This window comes from Hermetia illucens, chromosome 1 (genome assembly GCF_905115235.1).
Source record: "Hermetia illucens chromosome 1, iHerIll2.2.curated.20191125, whole genome shotgun sequence".
Classification (NCBI taxonomy): Eukaryota; Metazoa; Arthropoda; class Insecta; order Diptera; family Stratiomyidae; genus Hermetia; species Hermetia illucens.
In genome coordinates this window covers 132,569,010-132,592,958 of record NC_051849.1, presented here as the reverse complement: position 1 = coordinate 132,592,958, position 23,949 = coordinate 132,569,010, and the positions used below count along the sequence as shown (strand labels likewise).

Sequence of the window (23,949 nt, the reverse complement as noted above, 5' to 3'; positions counted from 1 at the left end):
ATATAAATATATGTATCAGTTAATGTACGGATGACGTTGATCTATTTCAAATATGCGAAATTCACTTTATGGAAAAAATATAAAGTTCATCCTTCCCTGCCACATCTTCTGTGATGCTAATCACCTTGGATAGAAAGCCAGAAGGGATTAAATGTTTTCTTAACCATACTCCATTAGGACTAACCAATAATAATCTTACTCAAGGAACCTCGTTACGCCTCCATGTGTGGTCAAGAAGATGTTACTACATTTTTGATCTATTGCTACCTAGACATAAATTAACACAGTTTTTATTTATTTTTTTTCGATACTTTACCAAAAAAATTCATCGTTACAGGAGTTTCATGTGAAACATATCCGCTAGAGCCCGAAGTTATTTTTCCGTAAAGATAAAGAACTACATGAAAGAATCACAGGCAGCAAACTTGTCTCCATACCAATAGGTCAGCCTACTTTCCTGGTTGACTGGTATCCATCCTGATTTAATCTATCTTTCGAAGTTTCAAAAGGAAGATCACGCAATGTACAATGGAACAATGAGTCTACGACCTATCGTTAGACTATTGTCACGTGATCACAGTACATAATACGTCCTAGTAGCAATCCGATATAAAATCAAAGAACTTATACATAACGCCGGCCCATCTTTAATTTGTTTCCTGTTCATACCTTGGTGAAATATAGGGCACCTCGTTTATCCTTCCATTCTCGCTCTATCGCCGGAACCATCGCATCCTCGAAAAATATGGTCAAGGGAGAATGGTAATTTTATAAAAGCTCAACGAAACCACAATGAAAGTTTCCCAGCAATTTTAAGCAGATTGTTTACTTCTGAGTTGACTGACTGATTTTTTTGTGGAAAGCAGCTAACAGTCTAATAATCCGAGAGTCTTCATTTAAAGCTGTGAAAAGGAGTTGGGCCAAAAATAATGGGAACAAACCCAAAGTCAGAATCTGGAAGAGGCAACAATAATTTCAAAGCCTGGAAAAAATACCACTTAAATGAAATGCTCCAGACGCATTAGAAAAACTCTTACTTCAGTCCAACTGTCGGTAATACTGACAGGCAGTAATGTGATATCAAGCAATCAATTAGGATTTTCGTAGCAGCACAATGCAATGGCGCAAGTTGATTAGGTTGCATCAGAAATAAGCAATTCTTTTGAAGGAACTAGTCTTTCTATATGTAACGCAGCATTCGCTAAAGTTTGACACGTGGCTGTTATTCATAGATTCAAAAGCCCGCTCCCTGACTTTTTTGACATACTATTATCACCATAATAATTTGGCTAACCAACACAGCTAGATTCCTAACAACACCGCAATCATAATTCCATTAGCCGATACCCTGTCCCAATATATGGCTGATGTAACAGCGTTGCAAGAGATGCAATGGACAGGGACCGGTTTCCAGGAGAAGAGTCGCTACACCATATAATATAGCCGCCATCCAGTGAACCATGTGCTCGGAGTAGGTTTCTTAGTCAGCCAAAACATGAAACCTGCTGTTATCGGCTTTGAAAACATAAGCGAACGGCTATGCACCCTGCGCTTGCGAGGTAAGTTTAGAAATATAAGCCTCATAAACGTTCACGCCCCTACAGAGGAGACTGCAGAGTCGGAGAAGGATACCTTCTACGAGGCAGTAGAACGAACCCTCGAAGCCTGTCCCAGATATGATATCAAAATCATACTTGGGGATTTTAACAGCCAAGTAGGGAAGGAGCCCGTATTTAGGCGATACGTTGGCTCTCATAGCTTACCACAAAATACAAATGATAACGGACTGGGGATCATTCAATTAGCAAAGGCACAGGAAATGGTTATTGGAAGTACCTGGTTTGCGTGCAAAGCGGTCCACAAACATACTTGGGCCTCTCCAGACTGGACCACTTTCAACCAAATTGACCACGTGTTGATCGAACGCCGCCACCTCTCAGCCTTGATGAATATCAGAACAATTTGGGGGGCAAATATAAACTCGGATCACTATCTCGTTGACATGGTGTTCCGAGCTCGAATAACAACACCACCCAGAATCCCCTCTGACAATCTGGTGAGAGTTAACACTGAAGTCATCCACAACACAGCCCTCCGCAACACCTATAATAGGGAAATAGATGCCGCAATGACCGCAGTCAACAGAGATTCTGGAGATGAAGCATCAACAAATGATCTCCACAATCACCTGGAGAACATTATTATAAATACGGCCACAAACATACTTGGCCCCAGCCGAATGTCGGAAGGGCTGGTTTGACGATGAATCTAAGCTAGCAACGGAACGGAAGAATGCCGCATACCGAGTAATGCTTCATTCTCAAAGAACACGGGCACGCACAGAGACTTATCACGAACTCCGTCGAGCGGAAAAGCGAGTTCACAGATGGAAAAAGGAAGCCTGGGAGAACCAACTGGGAATTCGAAAAGTACAGGGAGCAACTGCTCAACCACAAAAGGCGGAAATTTTACCAACAAGTTAGCAGAATGAAGCCTTACACACCCCGATGTTCATCCTGCCGAGACAAAGAGGGAAATCTGATTTCCGACAGAATGGGCATATTGGAACGCTGGGTTGAGTACTTTGATGAACTACTGAACAACCAGAACATCGGCGAGTGGGACCTCCAACTCGCCAACTGAAGACGACGGACGAATACTGCCACCACCAAGTATAGAAGAAACAATCCGTGAAATTCATCGGCTTAAAAATCATAATTAGCCAGGAGCCGATGGAATTACAGCCGATTTGTTTAAATATGGAGGCGAACAATTACACCAAGTAGTTCATCAACTTGTGCTCAAGGTGTGGGATAGCGAATCAATGCCTGGCGACTGGCAAAGAGGCATTAACAGTCTCATACATCAATAGGGAGATATCACACAATGCAGCAATTATAGAGGTATCACGTTGATTAGTACCATCTATAAGTTATTCTTCGCTATCTTCCTAGGCCGGATAGCCCCATACGCCCACAACATCATTGGCCCATACCAAAGAGGCTTCACTCCAGGCAAATCAGCAACAGATCAGATTTGATCTGTGCCGCAAGCAATGGAAAAACTGTTGGAATATGGCCATCAGTTGCACCTTCTATTCATCGACTTTAAAGCCGCCTATGATAGCACAGCCAGGGTAAAACTGTACACGGCCATGAGAGAATTCGGTATCCCGACGAAATTGACCTGACCAAGATGTGAAGCCAGATAAAAGCAGCAGGATCACTCTTAAGACCATTCGACATCAACAACGGTCTATGACAAGGGGATGCCCTATCATGCGCCCTCTTTAACCTGGCCCTCGAGAAAGTGATCCGTGCTGCTAAGGTAAATGCAAGAGGTACGATCCTCTTTAAGTCCACCCAACTAATGCCCTATGCTGACGATGTCGACATCATGTGAAGAACGACCCGAGACGTACAAAGTGCCTTCTTACAGATCGAGCAGGCGGCGCGAGATCTTGGAATGCACATCAAAGAAGACAAGACAAAATATATGGTGGCAACGTCAACACCAAAAACCAACCAACCAACAACATCAAACCGCACTGGCCAAACGGGAAGAATAAAGATAGGAGAACACAACTTTGAGACCGTTGATAATTTCTCCTATCTAGGGTCGAAAATCACAACCGATAACAGCTACGATGATGAAATCCGCGCACGGTTGTTGTCAGCCAACAGAGCCTATTTCAGCTTAAAAAACTATTCCGTTCGAAGCGTCTCATCCTAGGGTCAATGCTCTTACTGTGCAAGACAATGATCGTGCCAGTCCTCATGTATTCCTCGGAAACTTGGATTCTTAGCAAGAAAAATTGCGAACTCTTGACCGCGTTCGAGAGAAGAATCCTCCGAAGAATGTTTGGCCCCTTACATGAGGATGGACGATTCCGTAGCCTACACAATGACGAAATCTATCAACGATACAGTGGGCTCATTCCCCCGCACTACCAAGCGTTTCCACACCATACACCTCGACATTATAGGGCCTTTGCGAGACTCGCATGGTTATAAGTATTGCCTCACAATCATCGACAGGTTCACGCGGTGGCCTGAGGCAATACCTCTGAAAGACATCACGGCGCAATCATGTGCTGAAGCCCTCTGTCGAGAGTGGATACCTCGCTTTGGCGTCCCTGCAGTGGTCATCACTGACCAGGGAATGCAATTTGAGTCCACCCTTTTCTGCGAGTTAGGCAAACTCCTTGGTTTTAAACGCCAGCGGACTACGGCATACCACCCACAATCCAATGGGATGTTGGAACGTTGGCACCGGACGCTGAAAGCCGCCATTATGGCACGCGTCGACCCGTCCTGGACGCAAGTCTTGCCTCTCGTCCTACTCGGCCTTCGTACAACCCGCCGAGAGGAATTTGCTGCCAGCCCCGCGGAGCTGGTTTACGGGGAGAACCCAAGACTCCCAAGCGATCCGGTCTTCGACAAGAGATCGGGTCTCACGGAGTCGGGGTTGGTGCGTCTGCTGAGGGACAATCTCCGGCGCATCAAGGCGCCACCACCCACTCGACACTCGTCCATACCTGCTTGTTCGCCCAAGGAACTGGACACATGCACGCATGTGCTGATCAGAACGGATGCCGTCCGGAAGCCGCTGCAGCCTCCATATGAGGGCCCGTACCGCGTTCTCGAGCGGGGAGAACATTTCTTCCAGCTCGAGATCGGTGGTCACAAAAAGGCGGTCTCTTTGTCCAGGCTGAAACCCGCGTGCGCCCCGAAGCAACGTCGTGTCCGCTTTGCAGATTAACGGCGAACGAAGTTCGGGGATCAGTCGCTGAAACCCCTAGGTTTCATCTGGGGGCGGAGTGATGTGGCGCGGGGGCGGAGTGATGTGGCGCGGCAGGATTCGCAGCATTTGAAATTTATTTCGAATGTTGCGAATCCTGCCGCGCCACAATACCATGACCGTCCGGTTATGGATAAAATCCGGCTCAATAGGTTACGGTGGGGGGTCACTTAATCCGTATAGATGAGGATGATCCAGCCCGGAAAGTCTATAAGGGCAATGTCTATGGTAGAAAAAGAAGACGAGACCCTGCCTGAGATGGAGCGATGGTGTAGGTCAGGACGCCAAACAGCTTTTAGGGATATCGAATTGGTGGACCTCGGCGCAAAACCGGGATGTCTGGAGTTCCCCATTAAGGCTAGACCGGATACCGGTTGTTGCGCCGTTGATAATGATGATATTGACTTTATGGGGAGGGAGATGTGAGCACAATTAGTTCCGATAATGAAATGGTTGTAATTATCCCATATAACGCTTCGAGGATTTTGAATCCGATGATTTGAGAGATTAGCTCCTACCTGGAAAACGCTGGCCTAGTATTCGCGAAATAGCAAATTATTTCTGATGACTAAATGAAGAAATGTCATCTCAGAAAAGATTAAAACTGGCAAGCAAACCCTTCATTAAGCACGGAGCGTGCCCAGCCCAGTACGGACGAAACTATTCATAGGATCCACGAGCTAGCGTGTCCAGCACCTAACGTGCCAGACACAAAAAAAATTTCTACACATTTACTATGCAAGAATTCATACTATCCAGCAGCACGGAGCATGTCAGATATGGCATCGTGGAAACCAAGAACTCGTCTCCCGATGTGAATTTATACGGTGTAAAAAATCACGTTCCGTACATCCCCTTTGGACTTTGTGCAAGTGTTTCGTCCATGCATCTATGATTTCATCAATGCAATCTAATTACAAGTTGAGAAATTTGAGGGTACATTTGTCCCATTAGTCCCTATGTAGCACGTAATATATACTATATTAAGTGAGATTATCCACTTTCGCGTGATATTGAAAGTCTTGCATTTGCACTGAAGCCGCAACTTTGACTTTATTATAACTTTGTTAATAATAGGGCGATTTCCACTAAATTTGGTAGGATCATGCTCTATACTATAGTCTATATTATTTCATGATTCTAGGATGAACTTAAATGGAGGTTTACAATCAATTACTAAAGATTATGGTAAAATACTATTATTACCTTTATTTGAACAGATATCGGTATGGAGGGTATTTCGAAGGTTCGTTCTATATAGTGGCAGCACTCAGATTTTTCCGTTGAGTAGTTTCTGAGAATTGATCCGTGAAAGAAATCATAATTTTCGACCCCCCGCACTACTGACCTTTTCAACAAATGTCAAAACAAAGATCGCCTTCGGAAAGTACTAACCGATACCTTTTATTTGATACCCCACATGACTATATTTCTTTCTTTTGCATGTATGGGAACCCCCCTTAAATCGGACATAGAATGATGTAACTATATGCTATAAATTTGGTCCGTCCCAGAAAATTGCGAGTGACAGACAGACAGTAAACTAATTTTAATACGGTTTTGTTTTACTCGAAACCTTAAAAACTCATGGGCATGCCCATGCTTCTTCGCTTACTATGAAATGATTTTTCAAGTTCCCTATTGGAACGCATCCTAGCCCGGGCAAAAAAAATTAGTTCCTAGAATTCTGGCCTGTGCTGTATCTACGTGGATCCGGAACGCCTGCTGCTTGTTAGTATGACTATTGTCATAGTAAATGTATGGAAAAATTATTTTGCCTTCTCGATCGTATGAATAATTTCGTCTGTACTATGCCCGAGACGCTCCGTGCTGGACACGCCAGATATAGCTGCAGCGTCGAACTAGTTGTTATGGACCAATTTAAATCGCTTGAATTGGCGCTCTCAGCTTATGCTGAGTTGCACTATAAAATTAGCTCACATATCATTACAACCTGAATGAAGTGAACTTGTGTCCTTTGTCACTGACGGTGCCGTCATCTTCTATGGTTCTGAGTGATCAACCACCAAAAGCACGTAACGAAATTCGAGGGTAATGGGGGCGCTACGATCAAGTGCGTGGCAGCTCGCCAGCAGAGATGAGCTTGAACATTGAAGTGGATGAGAATTCCACCCAGACCAAGTTGATGACTGAGAGAAGCAGTAACCTCGATCTACCTAGGCAAGCCAATTTCCGACAAAGGCTGAAGAACACGAGGAAACTTGAGAGCTTGAAAGAGATTTCCCGCTTGTGAGAATTGAGCAATCAAATGGTTAAGTTAGGATTTATCAATTATTATTATCCAGGAAGGGAAATCCCGATCAACCCAATGAAAAGGAACAAGGCTAAAAAAACAACAAAACAAAAAAACGCTTTGGTCGTTATATATCGTAGTTTATTTCAGGGTCGTTGAACTCAACTTCCTTGATCACTTAGTTATGGATTCCTGCGGCATACATTTGCTATGCCTATATAACAGCATTGTTTCCGATCATTATATTAGTCGTTTCACCCATAATGGTTTTCACGGCTGCGGAGCAATGATTGGAATCCCTTTCTTGCAAGTGCACTATTTTTTCATTGGGGTTGTTACTATTATATCCCGCTACATATTTCATTCTTACTTTGTTTTAAATTCAACGGTATTTGTTTCAGATTCACTTCAGCCGGCTTCTATGTACTCTACATCCATTTGGTTCCTCAGATGGTTGGTTCTCTAGGAATTATAATCTTCCCTAACTATCCTGCACTCGTTTTTTGCACCCTTCGTCGATAAATTGCGAGAGAGGCGATTGCCTGCTCACCCTAACGAACGTCAAACTCGATGCGATGTTCCAAAAGGCTTTCTGAAACAACGATGGGGTGATACGCTAGATGGTGATTACGAAGCCTCTCGCCTCCACTCGGGCCAAAGTGCAAAGGTGCCACGCCGGGGCTTCCCGGTTGGTAGGCTTACTGCCTAGCCTTTCCAGATTGTTAGCCTTTAAGCTTAGTTTAGGTTTGGCCTCACCCTAACTTTCCTAGGCTGACCTCCATTAATTAATTAGCTTCTAATAAGCAAGTATTTGCGACTTCAAATGTGGCTATGAACCTTTTCAAAAACAAAAAAGTTTCTAGTACGGTAATTTGATGGGAGAAATTAATTTTGAAAGCATTCCAATTGTATGGCGAATAAGAAGTGGAGGTGTTAATCAGTCTCTGTCTCCGAGATTGATAGCGGAGGAAGTTGCCCATGGGTAGGAAGCAATTGTAAGTTCACTTCTAAGCTGGGATCAGAACTTAGAAGTACTTCTTGCATCTGTTGAACTTCCCTGATATAAGGTTACATATTTTTCTATGAAGCACTCACATGACTGGCTGGAAAGACGTGGGACGCGTTTTCATTAATTTCCACATTTCAAATGTTATGTTGAAGGCGTCATATGCCTCCCGGCCTCGGCAATAAAATTAAAATCTTCACTGTCATAGGTGTTTTATGTGCTTTCTGTTCTCGAATTGAAATTAACAGCTTCAAACTTCAAGAGACGGATTGATGCCGTCAGGTATTGTTTCATAATTAAAATTTTCTCATTAGCATATCCTTCAGCAACTTAATCTCCTGCTTCAGTGTAAATATTGGAGTTCGCATAAAACCGTGCAGGAAGCATTGTGTGGGGCGAGAACCAGCTAATAGTCTGGCACGTCGTCCTGACTTGCAGATTAAATCTTGTTTTTTCTCCCTTTGAACCGGTACAGTGTTGCTTATCTTTTCGCTTGTTCGCTCCGAGTTTCATTCCAGCATTTATCTTATTGCGGTTTCAGGGCTGTGCCATCTTGATTTTCGAAATACCAGAGGCCCCGGTGGAGGCTGATGAGCGAGGGGCGAGTTCAGTCTGGGCAGACATATGATCAAGTCTTATGTTCAAGGTGTACCCATGGGAAAGTAAATTTCCTTTGTGAGAATGTTGGAAACTCAATACAGCTGTGGGTTAAAACCACATTTGACGTTCGTTCTAAGGATTACGCTTTGACGGTAATGAAGCGAATTATTTCGTTTTATGTTGAGAATTATATGCTTGAAAGCAAAAGGTGAGCTTCATTTTAGAAGCTATATACTTCAGATGTGAGCATAAATTTTCAAAGCTTGCCTAGAGTTATGACTGGAGGAGGGGGCTCGCATGGCACTTGATAGCATGGGCATTTACACTCCGAGTGCCGTGATTTATTTCCAGAATGGTTTCATTGGTCTATCCGTTATAATTAAAAATCAGCGTCAAAGAGGTCGTGAAAATTTAATTGTCCCTGGCTTTGGAAATTTCATCTGAACTCTGAAATATTGTGAACTTTCTACAAGACCTGGCTAATTATCTTTCACCCTACAAAAGCGCTCATTATCAGAGCAATCAATGGCATTTTAAATTTTAGTTTGTAATAGTCCCAAACCCGTTTGAGAAAGAGAGAAGAAAGGGTCAAGGCTGATGGCCGTATAAGTGGATAAACTGCACTCGGGCTAATAATCTTCACTTTTCATCATCATCATCAACGGCGCAACAACCGGTATCCGGTCTAGGCCTGCCTTAATAAGGAGCTCCAGACATCCCGGTTTTGCGCCGAGGTCCACCAATTCGATATCCCTAAAAGCTGTCTGGCGTCCTGACCTACGCCGTCGCTCCATCTTAGGCAGGGTCTGCCTCGTCTTCTTTTCCTACCATAGATATTGCCCTTATAGACTTTCCGGGTGGGATCATCCTCATCCATACGGATTAAGTGACGCGCCCACCGTAACCTATTGAGCCGGATTTTATCCATAACCGGATGGTCATGGTATCGTTCATAGATTTCGTCATTGTGTAGGCTACGGAATCGTCCATCCTCATGTAGGGGCCAAACATTCTTCGGAGGATTCTTCTCTCGAACGCGGCCAAAAGTTCGCAATTTGTCTTGCTAAGAACCCAAGTTTCCGAGGAATACATGAGGACTGGCACGATCATAGTCTTGTACAGTAAGAGCTTTGACCCTAGGATGAGACGCTTCGAACGGAATAGTTGTTTAAGCTGAAATAGGCTCTGTTGGCTGACAACAACCGTGCGCGGATTTCATCATCGTAGCTGTTATCGGTTGTGTTTTTCCACCGTAGATAGGACAAATTATCAACGGTCTCAAAGTTGTATTCTCCTATCTTTATTCTTCCCGTTTGACCAGTGCGGTTTGATGTTGTTGGTTGGTTGGTTTTTGGTGTTGACGTTGCCACCATATATTTTGTCTTGTCTTCATTGATGTGCAGTCCAAGATCTCGCGCCGCCTGCTCGATCTGTAAGAAGGCACTTTGTACGTCTCGGGTCGTTCTTCACATGATGTCAATATCGTCAGCATAGGCCAGTAGTTGGATGGACTTAAAGAGAATCGTACCTCTTGCATTTACCTTAGCAGCACGAATCACTTTCTCGAGGGCCAAGTTAAAGAGGACGCATGATAGGGCATCCCCTTGTCATAGACCGTTGTAGATGTCGATGTCGATGAATAGATGGTGCAACTGTTGTCCATATTCCAACAGTTTTTCCATTCCTTGCCGCAGAGAGAAAATCTGATCTGTTGCTGATTTGCCTGGAGTGAAGCCTCTTTGGTATGGGCCAATGATGTTGTGGGCGTATGAGGCTTTCCGGCCTAGGAAGATAGCGAAGAATATCTTATAGATGGTACTCAGCAACGTGATACCTCTATCCCTTTTTATGTATGAGACAGATAATGCCTCGTTGCCAATGGTCAGGCTTTGATTCGCTGTCCCATACCTTGAGCACAAGTTGATGAACCACTTGATGTAACTGGTCGCCTCCATATTTAACCAATTCTGCTGTAATTCCATCGGCTCCTGGCTAATTATGATTTTTAAGCCGATGAGTTGCACGGACTGTTTCTCCTAAACTTTTAGCCCGGGAAATTGACACTCTGCTGAGATAGTGGCTTCCCCGTGATTAGGGATATGATTTCCTACCTGTCGTAATATTTATGGACTTAGAACGCGTTCTGAGATGTGCGAACCTTTTTCGGAGTCTGACCGCATGTTCATTTCTTCAAACTGGCTGGACATTAAGAGTTAAGTCAGATTGTGCGGCTCTAAGGAATACCCCTTTCACTTCGCAACATCGTATTACTGTACTCTGGTAAGCCTGTCAGAAACAAAGGTGAATTTCGTGCCCGATTAAGGCCAATTACATTCGCATAGCGTACCATCATGTCCTGGGAATCGGTATCTGACAAAAGATTGGGTCCCAGATTCTGACCCAAAATGAAGAACCTGTCAATAGTTACAGTTCCGCGTGCTGTCATTTCAAATATAGAGGAAAAGTTAGTTTTTTTCTCAACTCAATGTAGTTCTGCCAGAAAATTCCTAAAGGTAAGTTTGCGATGGAAACAAAAAGTTTGAATGTCCTTGAGGACACCGATAACACTTTCTTCGATGAGAAGTTTGTGATTGTTAGTAGTTGCACCGGCGAAAGAAATCATTACTTGCTTCGCTTGCATATTATCATCAATACCCAGGGGTGGAGAGCTTCGATCCTCAAAATTCACCTGCGGTCCATTTTCGGCTGAGGGAGAATTATATTTTTGCCTTGGGAGCGATATCTTGAAATACTCCCCGGAGGATATTGCGTAGCTCTGGAAAAGTGCTCTGTTCTCTCGCAAAGTTGTTAGCTACGTGCCCGTTACAAACTCCGCCATGCGATGGTCCCATGATGAAAAGCAACTTCAGAGATGAAAGAAGCGCTTCACCTCGCACTCAACAGACTAGTATCATCAGGTGAGTTTCCATATTTTCTGACTGAAATGGATGGACTGCTCCGAACAGAACGGTTTCTTGCAGCGTCTGCAGTTTCTGCAGAGCTGCTACTTCCGTTTCTAGAAAAATCCTGCCACGTTGAAATCTTTTCTAGGGAGAAAAGGGATAATTCCCAAAAAGGCACCGTGCGATAATTGAGAGTTTATTTTTGTACTTGCTGATGTCGCAAAAGTAATTAGCTGGAATAATACTGGAGTCCTGGTCCTGTGAGCTGAGGCTTACGAATACATTCAAAGTCTTCCCTGTTTGTCGTAAGGGGAAACTAAAAGCAATACGAATTTGTTGGCTAGCAAGCTGCAAACTTTGAAACTTTTTGCTACCGTACCGACAACAACGCCTCGGATAGGACCTAACCTTACGCCGAACACCTTTAGCTATAAGAAACGGACTATGATTGGTTTCGGCAATGTACTCACGCTCCTCCACAATGATAGCGGGTTTTCAGAATGCTTTCGCTCTTTTCAAACGGCAATTTCATCGATTTAAACTACACATTCTGGGTCTAAACGAAGTAAGATGGTGAGACTCTGGAGACTACTTGACCCCCTGTTGCCACACTAATAGCAATGTCCTTTCGTAGTGTGGAAATCTAAGGGATAGCAGATGCGAATCTGGTGTCGGGTTGTTTCTGAAAGCTAATGCAAAGCGGGCTCTCTTTTCCTGGGATCCGGGTTCTGATAAATTTCAGACTGCACGGTTCTGCTATTATGCACCAACGGAGCCTTTTGATATCATGGAGAAGGATACTTTGTACGAGCAATTACATGTAGTTCAGGGGAAGCTTGCTAAAGGTACATTTTGATCGAGATGGCTAATTTGACTGCAAAGGTGGGCTCCGACAACACCTTACTCGGACATGTGATTGGGGAAACACGGTCTTGGCGACCATAATGATAATAGTAGGAGGTTTGTAGATTCATGGACCTTCCACCGTCTCATTATTGGTGGCGCATTGCTCGAACACAGAGCCTGCCATAAGGTTAGTTGGGCAGCAACGGATTGACACCGTATGAGAAATCAGAATAACTACTTTGCGATCAGCAGTAGATTACGTTCGCTTGCGTGCCGCCATTTTCACATGGTGTGACGGTAGATATACAGAGTAACTCGCCTGAAAATATTGGTGAGAATTGGGCTGCCATCAAAAATGCTCTCGGGGGTTATATAGGTCATCGGCCACGTCTGAGTACGCACTCGCGGAAGCGGATCGATTAATGCCAAGAGTTGAAAGCTCTATCTACGATTGATGGCGGGCGTGACGCGCTCGAACTTCGATACCCAGCGAAATTCCTAGGGGGATAGGCACTGTGATTGTAGGCAGAAGCGTCAATGGATAGGCCACACATTAGGGAGGGTCGACAATTGCATTGCTAGCTGCGCGCAGTGGAACCCACTCTCCCAAGACGGCTAATGGGTGGGTAGTTCCAAGGACACTTGGCGCAGAAAAGTAGGGAACTCCTTCCCAGGGATCTCAGGAAATCGTTGGGGAACTGAAATGTATTTCAGGTAACCGCGAACGACGGTGCGTAGGTGTGGTTGGCGGGCAATATCCCACTAATGGATAAATGGCAACCATCTCATTCTAATATCCGCAAAAAATAAAGTTAATAATTGCATATTAGCATAATTTAGAAATTTGCCCGGAAAGGCCTTGAGTTCATGCTAGAACTACAAGTACAGTGGTATAAGTGATAACATAAGGCATAATTGTGGGAAGTTTGAAGGAAATCCTACTATTATTAACAAAGTTATAGAAGGTGAAACTTTAGCATTTTATGTGAATTTCGTGCATTCTGAAACGTGTATGACGTCATCATAACACATCAATTCGTTAATACCACAACAAAGTTAGTTCATATGAATGGGGGTCCGCAGGGCAACATTTTGTTTTAGTTTTTTAATCACTTTTTAACCACGTAAATCAAAGGAAGATTGATATTCTCCCTAGGCGGTATCCCGAATTATTGATACCAAGAGATAACATGACAACCAGGTTTCATTTCAATTAGAAGTTTGAAACACATGGGAGTCGCAAGGAAAACTGGGGGAGTGTAAACTGTGATATACAGCTTAAACCAGCAACTGATTACTTGGTACAGTTCCTTCACAGCAGGGAGAACGGGTGTCAGGGTCATTGGTCCAAGGAAAATGTGCTTTGAACCAATGGGTAAACACATTAGCATATTTCAATCGGAAATATATGCCATAGACAGATGTGCCCCATTCAACCACCAAAGGAATTATAAGGGACAAAATATTACTTTTCTAACCGACAGCCATGTGGCGATCAAGGCACTTAGGTCCAACCAAGTGAACTCTAAACTGGTATGAGAATGCATTTAGATATCTACGGAGAAATATATTAAAATTCCTGGCGGTTGATATAATATAAGTTAATAGGTACACCATAACTAGCAATAGCGGCACAATACTTCTTTAAGGACGCAGTGCAACTTCCCTTAACACAATAATAATTATAACTAATCTACCGAGATTCAAAATGCGGTGTTCGAAATGAGTGTATATCAAAGCTACTCTACGTTTCCATCCGTTTTTGGCAGAGAAGCGTTCACCCATCACTCCCTCTTCGTTCTCTTTATGACTATTGTAACGGGGCCTCATTTACTGATTTACCTACATGACGTTTCTGTAGCATTGCACAATATAGCTTTATATTATCTTAGTGAATCCATCCAAATGTCTTTAATGATGAGACCCCTCTGTACAAATTTGAAAGGCGCGTCCATTGGTCTATCATTGAGTTATTCCATAGGGTCTGCCATCTGACCATTGATGATGCCCTTGCCTCGCTCCTAATCAATTGCACAGCGTCTTGGGTTTTCGTTCTACTGATGTAGATTCGTGACACCTCTTCTGCCAAGATGTATACCGGCAACAGCCCGGATATAACTAACGCCGCGTTGCCACATAATTTGCAATAGGCTTCTCCCATACATCAGCGGTAGAAAGTATTCTAGGGTCTTCCAGCTTGTTATTAATATGGCTTCTGTTTTGTGATCTGGAGTTCGCTCCGAGATATCGAAGCGGACGGACGTGTCGAAGGAATTGCAAAATTACACTGTGCGGTGATTTGTGCAAATCGGTAATTGAAAAAAGCGAAGAATAAAAACAAAAAAGTGAAAGTGAATTTTCCAGTGAGGAACAAGATATCCGAAAGGAAGTATCGTCCAGTAAATAATATACAGTGCAACTCAAATTATTGAGACACTGTATAGTGAATTGAAAAGAAAAACTATAGAAATTTTTTGTCATTTCAGATCCCTTCAACTTGTCCGGAGACGCAACAAGACGACGAAAAATAAGTGAATTGACATCAACAAAGGACGGGCTTGGGGACAGAATGTCCGCCAAGAGGACGAAGCTGATCCTGCCGGACGAAATTTCATCCGAGGAAGAGGGAGCAACGGGCCCTACAACAAAGATGGAAGCAGATTCGAGCCTGCTCATCAGGATTGCGGAGCTCGAGCAAGAAAAGGCCGACATGGCCCAACAGTTGGAGTGCCAGTTGGCGCTCATCAAGGAGCTGCAGCAGGAGATGGCGGAAATAAAAGCAGCCAACATGGCCGGGAGGCAGCCGGTCCATCAGCAAGAACAACAACAGCAGCAGCGACAACAGCAGCAGCAGCAGCAACGACAGGAGCAGAGGAAGCAGCAGCGACAACAGCAGCAGCAGCAGCAACGACAGGAACAGCAAAATGAAGAAGATGACGGCATGTGCCCGGAGGTCATCATCGAGGAGGAGGAAGGAGACCCCTTCAACTTCGTCGTCCGAAAGAAGAAGTCAACAAATAGGACTAAGGTTAGTGCCACCGTTGTTAGTGCCCCACCAACCACCCCAAAATCCTCTCCCCAAGCAGCCACTCCTAAGAAATCCAAAATTCCCCCGATAACTGGGTACAGGCTAAATGTACCGCAGTTCCTACGACTTATTAAAGAGAAAGGGTTGAAAGCAACCCTGAAGAACACGAGGGCTGACAAGACCCTCATCTTCGCCGAGACGGTAGAAGACCATGCTGCAATTTTCGCTCTCATAAGAGAGAAAGGGCTTCACGCCACCACCAGCACCCCACCGACCCTTAGAACAAAGTCGCTGGTTATTCGCGGTCTCCACAGGGAGACAGACCCAGCAGACATATTGCGGGAAATCAATGAAGATTACCCGCAATTAAAACTGAAAACTGTGGCCAATCTAATTACGCGTGCAGATAAGCTTCTGCACAGCCAGAACCCGGCACTCCCGATGAGGTCACAATCGGGACTTTTCATAGCCACCTTCGAGCCCTCCCAAGAGCTCAGTGAAGTATTAAAAATTAAGTATATACTTCACCAGAAGATTTCGCTTGAGAAAGTCAAGCCAATTGAAGAAGTGCAGTGCTACAACTGCCAGAACTTCGGGCACATTGCCCCTAACTGCTTCATTGTGCACAGGTGCGTGAAGTGCGCAAAGAAACACGTTCGCGGGGAATGCCCCACACCATCGGCGGAGGCGCCGCATTGCTGCAATTGCGGCCAGACCGGACATCCTGCCAACTACCGCGGATGCCCGGCATACAAAGATATGGTTGCCAGAAGGGAAGCTGGCAGGGCGCGAAAAAATGCTGAAACGGCGAGGACCAAGCAAACGGTGACACAGATGTCACAAAGCTTGTCCCGGCCAGGTGTATCGTACGCCCAAGCAGCTAGGAATACTCTTCCTAGAGCTGCACCTCAAGCTCCACAAGGCAACAAACTGGCCTTCAAGAACTTGGTCGAAAGCCTCGCTTCCGCCCAAACGAATGAGCAACGGCAGATTGCCGCAATCCAATTATTAATGAACTTATGGAGTTAAATATAGTCACATTTAACTCCGCGTCCCTGGTCTCACACGCCCAACGTGCCACTGCCCAAGCGTTGGTTGATACTCTGAAAGCAGACATATTCTGCGTTTCGGAGACCCACCTAAACCACAGACATAATGTCAATTTCACCGGATATACCATTATTCGGCATAACGGCAACACGGGCGCTGCCCTTCTAGTCAAAAAAGACTACCATTTTGAGGAAGTCGTCATCGAGGGCTTACTAGTCTGTTCCGCTGCAGCGGCAATAGTTAAAACTACCGATAATAAACGGATTTTGGTAGTTTCCGTTTATTTCAAATACAATTCCCCAAGTGAGCAACTGGGCCATGACTTAAAAGTCTTGGGCGATCTCCAGTTAAAATCCAAATATCTTATCTTCGGTGGCGACTTTAACTCACGGCACAAATCCTGGGGCGATAAGGCAGAAAATTTAAATGGGAAAACCCTGTATAACTGGATCCACGACCCTTTCATGCCAGCCAACCTTGAGGTGGTCTCGCCGGATTCGCCGACAAGACCCGCTAGTCAATCCATCATTGACTTTTTCCTGCTGTCTGATGAAACCAAGCAAAGTTTTCAGGTAACTTCCTGTAAAACCTTGCCAGGTATGTCCGACCATTTTGCAGTTGAACTCAAAATGGCCTCAACTTCACAACTGCAGAAGCGAGTTAAGATAACCATCAGGTCATTCGCCCACACTGATTGGGACAAATTCAAGTCAGATTTAGCACCAAGGCTGAACTTGAAGAAACTCGCTACAGATCGCAATCTGTCGGACAAAGAAATCGACGAAGCAATCATTTTGGCCACGGACGCCATCAATACTGCTACACGCAGAAATACCAGGCTTATCAAAGTCGATGAGTTTGTATACAACAAACTCCCGCATGATATCATGCTACATATGAAGGTCAGACAGATTTGGCGCAGGAACCTCAAGCGCAACTTCCATAAAAATGGAAATAAAGTTAATGCTGAATACAAAGCATTGCTCTCCCGGATTAATTGCCTGAGTACAATTATCCGGGAAATGGTGGCGCAATTCCGCAATAAAGAATTAACCCGTAATCTCGCAGATATTAAACCCGGGCCAGATATGTTTCAACATATAAATAGGCTAGCGGGGAAAAATAAGTCCCGTAATTTCGTTCTTACCAGGAACAAGGAACCAATCTGCGGAGACGCCAGAAAGGCGCAAGTCCTTGCGGAATCATTTGAGTCTCAGCTCAATACCCCTCCGCCTCAAAGTAACCCGGCAATAGTGTCGATGGTTGAAACAACTATCGCCGACTTTGTCTCTAGGCATTCAAATAGATTAGTAACATTCTCCCAAACGAACTCCTCCGTAAAACCAACGGATTCGCAACAATTTCTGAGTTTATCACAGCTCACCGCCTTGACCTCAAACCTAAACGGTAAAAAATCAGCCGGACCTGACGAAATTCCTAATTACGTAATTAGGCAACTTCCCCGAGTCTCCATCAAATTTTTGCTGGCAGTATTTAATAACTGCATAAATAATGGCTATTTTCCCACCACCTGGAAAGTAGCTAAAATAATTGCGATCCGGAAAAAAGGCTTCTCTACTGAGCCTAACAACTTTAGACCCGTTTCATTATTATCCAATTTAGGCAAACTCTTTGAGAGAGCATGGACAATCGGGCTAGTCCAATATTGCAACCTCAAAGAGATTATACCGAACCATCAGTTCGGGTTCCGCAGCAAGCACGGAACTCAACATGCACTTAGCTACCTTCACGACACCGTCGTAGCAAGACTTAACGTCAATAATAAACCGACCGTAGCATGTGCATTAGACTTAGAAAAGGCCTTTGACTCCGTATGGGTAAACGGACTAATCTACAAACTGATAGATCTTGAGTTCCCAATTCCGATCATTAGAATTGCACTAAGCTTTTTCGAAGATAGGTATTTCTACGTCAGTGTGGGGAATGAATTCTCCGATCTCTTGTCGGTAACATCGGGAGTACCGCAAGGATCCATTTCTGGACCCACCTTTTATAATATCTTCACGGCTGACGTCCCAACTCCTGAGACCGGCACCGAACTCATTCAATATGCCGATGATACACTCATCTTCGCTTCAAGCCTCCACCCCAACAGGGCAGCCAAAGCGGTCGAGAGGTATTTGAAAGACCTTGGCAAATATTACCTGGCATGGGGCATTAAGATTAATGAGGCCAAAACACAATTCTGCACCTTCCGGAGGAAAGCTAGATACCTAGGTTCTAGAGGAATCCATAGAAAAGCTACACGCTTGAAAATGAAGATCGGAAACACTATAGTGAGCAATTCCCAGACCATCAAGTACTTAGGAGTTAAACTTCACGAACTCCTTAAGTTCAAGCCACATCTTGAGCTCGCTATCGGTAAGGCACGCGGTGCATTCAGTAGGATCTACTTTCTTCTTCGAAAGAAGGTAGGACTCAGCACCAAGGCCAAACTGACTCTCTACAAGACCCTGATCAGACCCATTATCTGCTATGGAGCGCCCACGTGGATCACTTGCTCCACCCGAACCATGTCCAAATGTGAGGCATTCGAACGCCGGATATTAAGATACTGCACTGGTCTTTCCTATAATTGGAAAACCAAGAAGGTTGGAAAAAACGCCGAGGTATATCGGCGCGCCAAGGTACAACCTCTTCGAGAATTCGTTCTCAACTTGGTGGAACGGTTCTTCGAAAGAACGGAGAACCATCCAAATCCACTAATCCGGCAACTCTACCAACAGGGTAGCACCTTCCCATTGGCCAACTACCTAAGGCCCTGCCAAATAGTGAGCGAAGCTCTTAAACCCGCCATCCTTTCCCTATATGATTCTCCCTGCCTGGTAGAGGTACATCGAGGCTAAGCACAAGATATGTAATGTGCTATTGTATATAGTAGGTTAAGTATTTATTGTTAGAGTAAGTTAGATTAAGTTAGATTAAGTTTAGGCTTAGTTAATTTAAGTAAGTAAGTAATGCCTTCTGGCGCTTTTAGTGCAAGCGCAGTCTTGAAATAATTCAGATCAGTTGAAAACAAATGTGAAGATCCATGTATTAAATCAATACAATTAACGTAAAAATTACACAGAAGGTCGGGTAGGCCAAACAATTGTAATAGCCACCCATTGAAATAAAGTTAAGTTAGTTAAGCTTAATATCTAAGCTAGAAAGTAATTAATAATGTATTAGAAGTAAGTCACTATCGTAAATAAAAAACTTAAACTTAAACTTTGTGATCTGCGAGCAGTAATCCGACAGTTTACAGCCAACTCTTGATCTTCCAGATAGCTTAATTAGTTGCTGCCTCAATCTGATGAATGTGCTTTACAACTACCACCACAGGAATATCATCACCGAAACCTACTACTTTTACCACTTCTGGTAAATGACTCTAGCTGAGACACAGTAGTAATTTGTACCTTTGTCGCTCTCGTACTTTAGCTCCCTATCTGTAAAGTAGTTAGACACTATGTGTCTCTTGGAGCGTGGAGTATTCAATCGAATGAAGGACGTTTTGATGGCCGACCAGCTTACTGAGTTGAAAGCATTCTTCACGTCCAACGTAACCACTGTACAGTACTCTTTTGACCCACATGGCCATCTCCCACCTTCTATGGTAGTGGTGTCTACTACCACCTTTATTGCATCAACGGTGAAATGACCTTTTCTGAATCCAAACTGCATATCGGAAAGAGCCCTTTCATATTCTGCTGTCTCGCGCAATCAATAATTCCGTGCAGTATCTTCCCCATTGTATCTATAAGGCATATTGGTCGATATGACGAAGAATCGCCAAGTTGTTTGTTTCCTTTTGGCAGCAAAACAAAACGATACTGTTTCCATATTTTAGGAAATATCCCTTCGTCGAGGCATGTTTGCACTGCTTGTATAATCATGTCTGGTCTTGCGTCGGTGGCCACTTTCACTGTTTTATTAGGAATACCATGGGGTCCCGGGCCTTTCTTATCCTTTATTTTTTACATACCTGGAGTAATTTATCTTCGGTGATACGCGGTATGGTCGATAGAGGAATTTTGAAGCATTATTGGCTCACAGATTCCATTAAGAATGATTGCCATTAATCCTAAATGAATCTTTAAAGAAGCTCTGCCTTTGGTTCCCACTAGGTTGCGACAAAAGGCAAACGTGTTGAGCAAGTTGTCAAGTAGTTGGTTGCACAAGTTGCGGTTCCATGAAGATTGCATGCCTGTGGACAAATTGCGGTTGACCAATCAGGTGGCCACAGCCACAACTTCGCACCAACCAACAACTTGCTTGACAACTTGGTTGCTCGTCTGTCGCTAGTGTAACGCATTTGCACCGATGGGAATGTTGATTATTGATATTTGTTGAACGTTTGCAGTTTTCGGCAAAGAGCAGGCGTCTAAAATTAACTACAGCCCCGTTTGCTGTCTCCACCAATATAGTTCCAAATGCTAAGCAGGCACCAGTATCGAAACCGGATGATTGGTAGTATAACTCACTATGATCATGTTCGTAAGGAACTTCTTCGATGTACGGTCATGACATCCTAGGATTGGCCCGAATACAATTTCTCCAAATATTGCTCTCTAGATATTTTCGTTGCTGATATAGTTTGCCTAACTTTGTTTGAAAGAGAAAATATATTGCTTTTATGGACACCCACTAGTGTAGAGGGAGAGACATTAAAAATTAGCGTCATTTGAAAAGTGAATACAATCAATTAGTATCCATTATTTGTTAGCGGAGAACACAATGTCCACTCAAGCTCTATATCCATCTAAAAACCTCTACCAAGGATATTCTCAAACAACTGTGACCTCATTTCACACTTCCTTGGTATGCTACCTACGCTGACCTAAAAATATATGATTACGCATATTTTCCCCAAAGTTCGCAACAAATGTAATTCACCTCAGAATCATGTGAAATGATTTACCGTTCTGCTTCGACGCGCACGTCCTTCAGAGACAAATAAAGCAAAGCTAATCCGAAAACGATGATGAGATGAGATCTCCATGAGCCCAGGAAATATTCTGAATTTTATAATACCGTCACATATAAAATGTCGAAATATATCAGCTACCTTTCTGTTGGCTCTGAAAAAGGATCAATCAGACAAATCGAAAACTCTCGCCTGAATGCGATTCTGCGTCATTGCTGACAATCCCCAAGGACCGTCAGACAATCAAAACGTAATTCAAGATAACACATTGGGAAAGTTGCGATTATTCCTATCACGACTCTGAGATATTTTGGGTTGCATGACCACTCGAGCTGGGAAACACACATATTAACTTAATGAATCCTGAAAAGGCCACCCAGTGCAAGGACGGTGAAGTAAGGACTAGAACAATCCGATTACAGAACGATAGACATATATGCAGTCTGCTAAGTGCCTGGGATGCTGACTTAGGGTTAGCGTAGGTTTCGAATTCCAATTGTATTTTATATCGGACGGAAGGACGAAAAGTGAGTGCTAACCCGCCTTCACGGTTACAGCTCTACTTTACTGTCGAACGAGAAGAGTGGCTGGCAATGGGAAGCAGCTATCGAATTTGAAATTGCCCAGTTACGCTGCCAGGTCATCCTTATCTTGTTCTTTACATTTATCTTCCGCTTCGAGTTAGCCGGGTAATAAAATGATACTGTCAATCCAGTTAACTGTCCTTGTTGGGTCGTAAAAATTTACATCCCTTTGACATTGTCCGTTCGTTACAAATTCGTGTGTTTTATTTTACGCAAGTGAAGTCAATTTTAATCTCACTTTAATCGTATTTTTATGGTCCTGATGAGATTTTTCTCTGCCACAGTCCAGGACCGGGTCATCTATTTCTCATCCCGACACCGTCGCTACTCTGCTTCCACTTTTTTCTCAAGTTCTGTCCAGAGAACATGTTTTGAAGCTAACTTCCGTATTCGCCGTGCCACGTACCTACATACAAAAATTGCTTCGTCCTTGCGAGCATTTTTGATTGGTGTGCGGCTACTGCTTGGGAATGTTTTCGGCGATATTATCATTCCGTCCTCAGTATTTATTGGTATCAGCGTTTCTCAGCATTGTAAATTACTCAGGATTGAAAGCTATTCCATTCTTACCGCATAAAATTCTTGGTCTGATAGACGAGCGACGGCTGGCGGAGATAAGGATGAAAATAAAGCTTGGCTGCGATGTTGTTTGAATTCGAAATTAAGGTTCGTTTTTCATCATCGTAATAAAAGGCAGAAATATTAAAAATACAGATTTTCTGGATGACTGATATTCCGGGAAAATTCCATGGTGTGACTGAGGGTCCATTATTTTTTCAGGATCTTATGGAGATTTCGGAGCAAAGATTATGACCTGAGGTGGTTTTCCCCATTCTAAGAAATTGGCAAATATGTAAATTCAAAAATTGCAGTTAGAAAAAGATTAATTATTATGTAAATTAGGTGAAAGGTTGGCAGAAAATATACTCCGAAATCTTCCCGCTTCAAAAAGTTCTTGCGTTTTTAGTTGCCCACGAAGATGTTGCTGGAGCGGGGTTTATTTTGTTTATATAATTATGGCGGTTTGACCCAAAGGAGTGCATTTTTCGAACGAATGTGGTTAGTATTTGCAAATACGGATCCTCGACTGTTTGATGTTTCCCGGTAAGAACAAATAAAAGAAATACGGTTCTCTGAGAATAAATTCCTATGAAAAAAACCTTGCGGCGTTGAAGATTGTCGTAAATCTACCCTGGACTTATTCTTTTGTGGACCACAATCAAGTCAGCGTACGGAGGATACCGGAAACTGGAACCTTCGGCTATTTTGGGTATGTGAGGCACATACACTCGTGGGCAGATAAATAACAAGTCGGGAAACCGGAAGCTGAACGCTTCTGGTACGAAAGGTTTTGTGTATTTCTTAGAACGTAGCACGTAATATATCCATATATTATGTGAGAGTATCCACTTTCGGGTGATTTTGACATTCATAGTCTTCAATTTTCAAAGAAGCAATAAATTTGAGGTATTATAACTTTGTCAGTAATAGTGCGATTTCGACCAAACTTGGCAAGATCGTGTTCTATATTATAGCCTATATCACTGCAAAATTTCATGGAACTAGGATGAACTTAAAGGGGGTTTCTAACCAATTACAAAAAATTATAGTAATATACTATTATTAACTTTATTTAAACAGATATCGGCATGGAAGGTACTTCGGAGCCCAGGCACCATATATTGGCAGCCTTCTGATTTTTTTCAGATTTTTCGGTTTGGTAGTTTCTGAGAATGGCCCCTTAAATAAGTGATCACTTTCAACCCCCCGCGCTCCCCACCCTTCCAACGAATGTCAAAACTAAGATCGGCTTTGGAAAGTACTAATCGAGACCTTTAATTTGATACCCCACATACTATATTTGAATAAAAAAAAATTTTACACCCCCCTTTTGCATGTATGGGGACCCCCCCCCTTAAATTCAACGTAAAAGGATGTAATTCACTGT

General features: G+C 43.6%; 1 protein-coding gene across 1 annotated transcript; it reads left to right on the top strand.

Moving 5' to 3' along the window:
- Positions 1–12,350: 12,350 nt before the first annotated feature.
- On the top strand, positions 12,351–21,406 carry LOC119661718 (extracellular signal-regulated kinase 1-like). The gene is made up of 3 exons (XM_038071177.1): positions 12,351–12,408; positions 14,896–15,864; positions 21,366–21,406. Exons 1-3 carry the CDS (start codon positions 12,351–12,353, stop codon positions 21,404–21,406), a joined length of 1,068 nt encoding a protein of 355 aa, XP_037927105.1.
- The last annotated feature ends 2,543 nt before the right edge of the window (positions 21,407–23,949 follow it).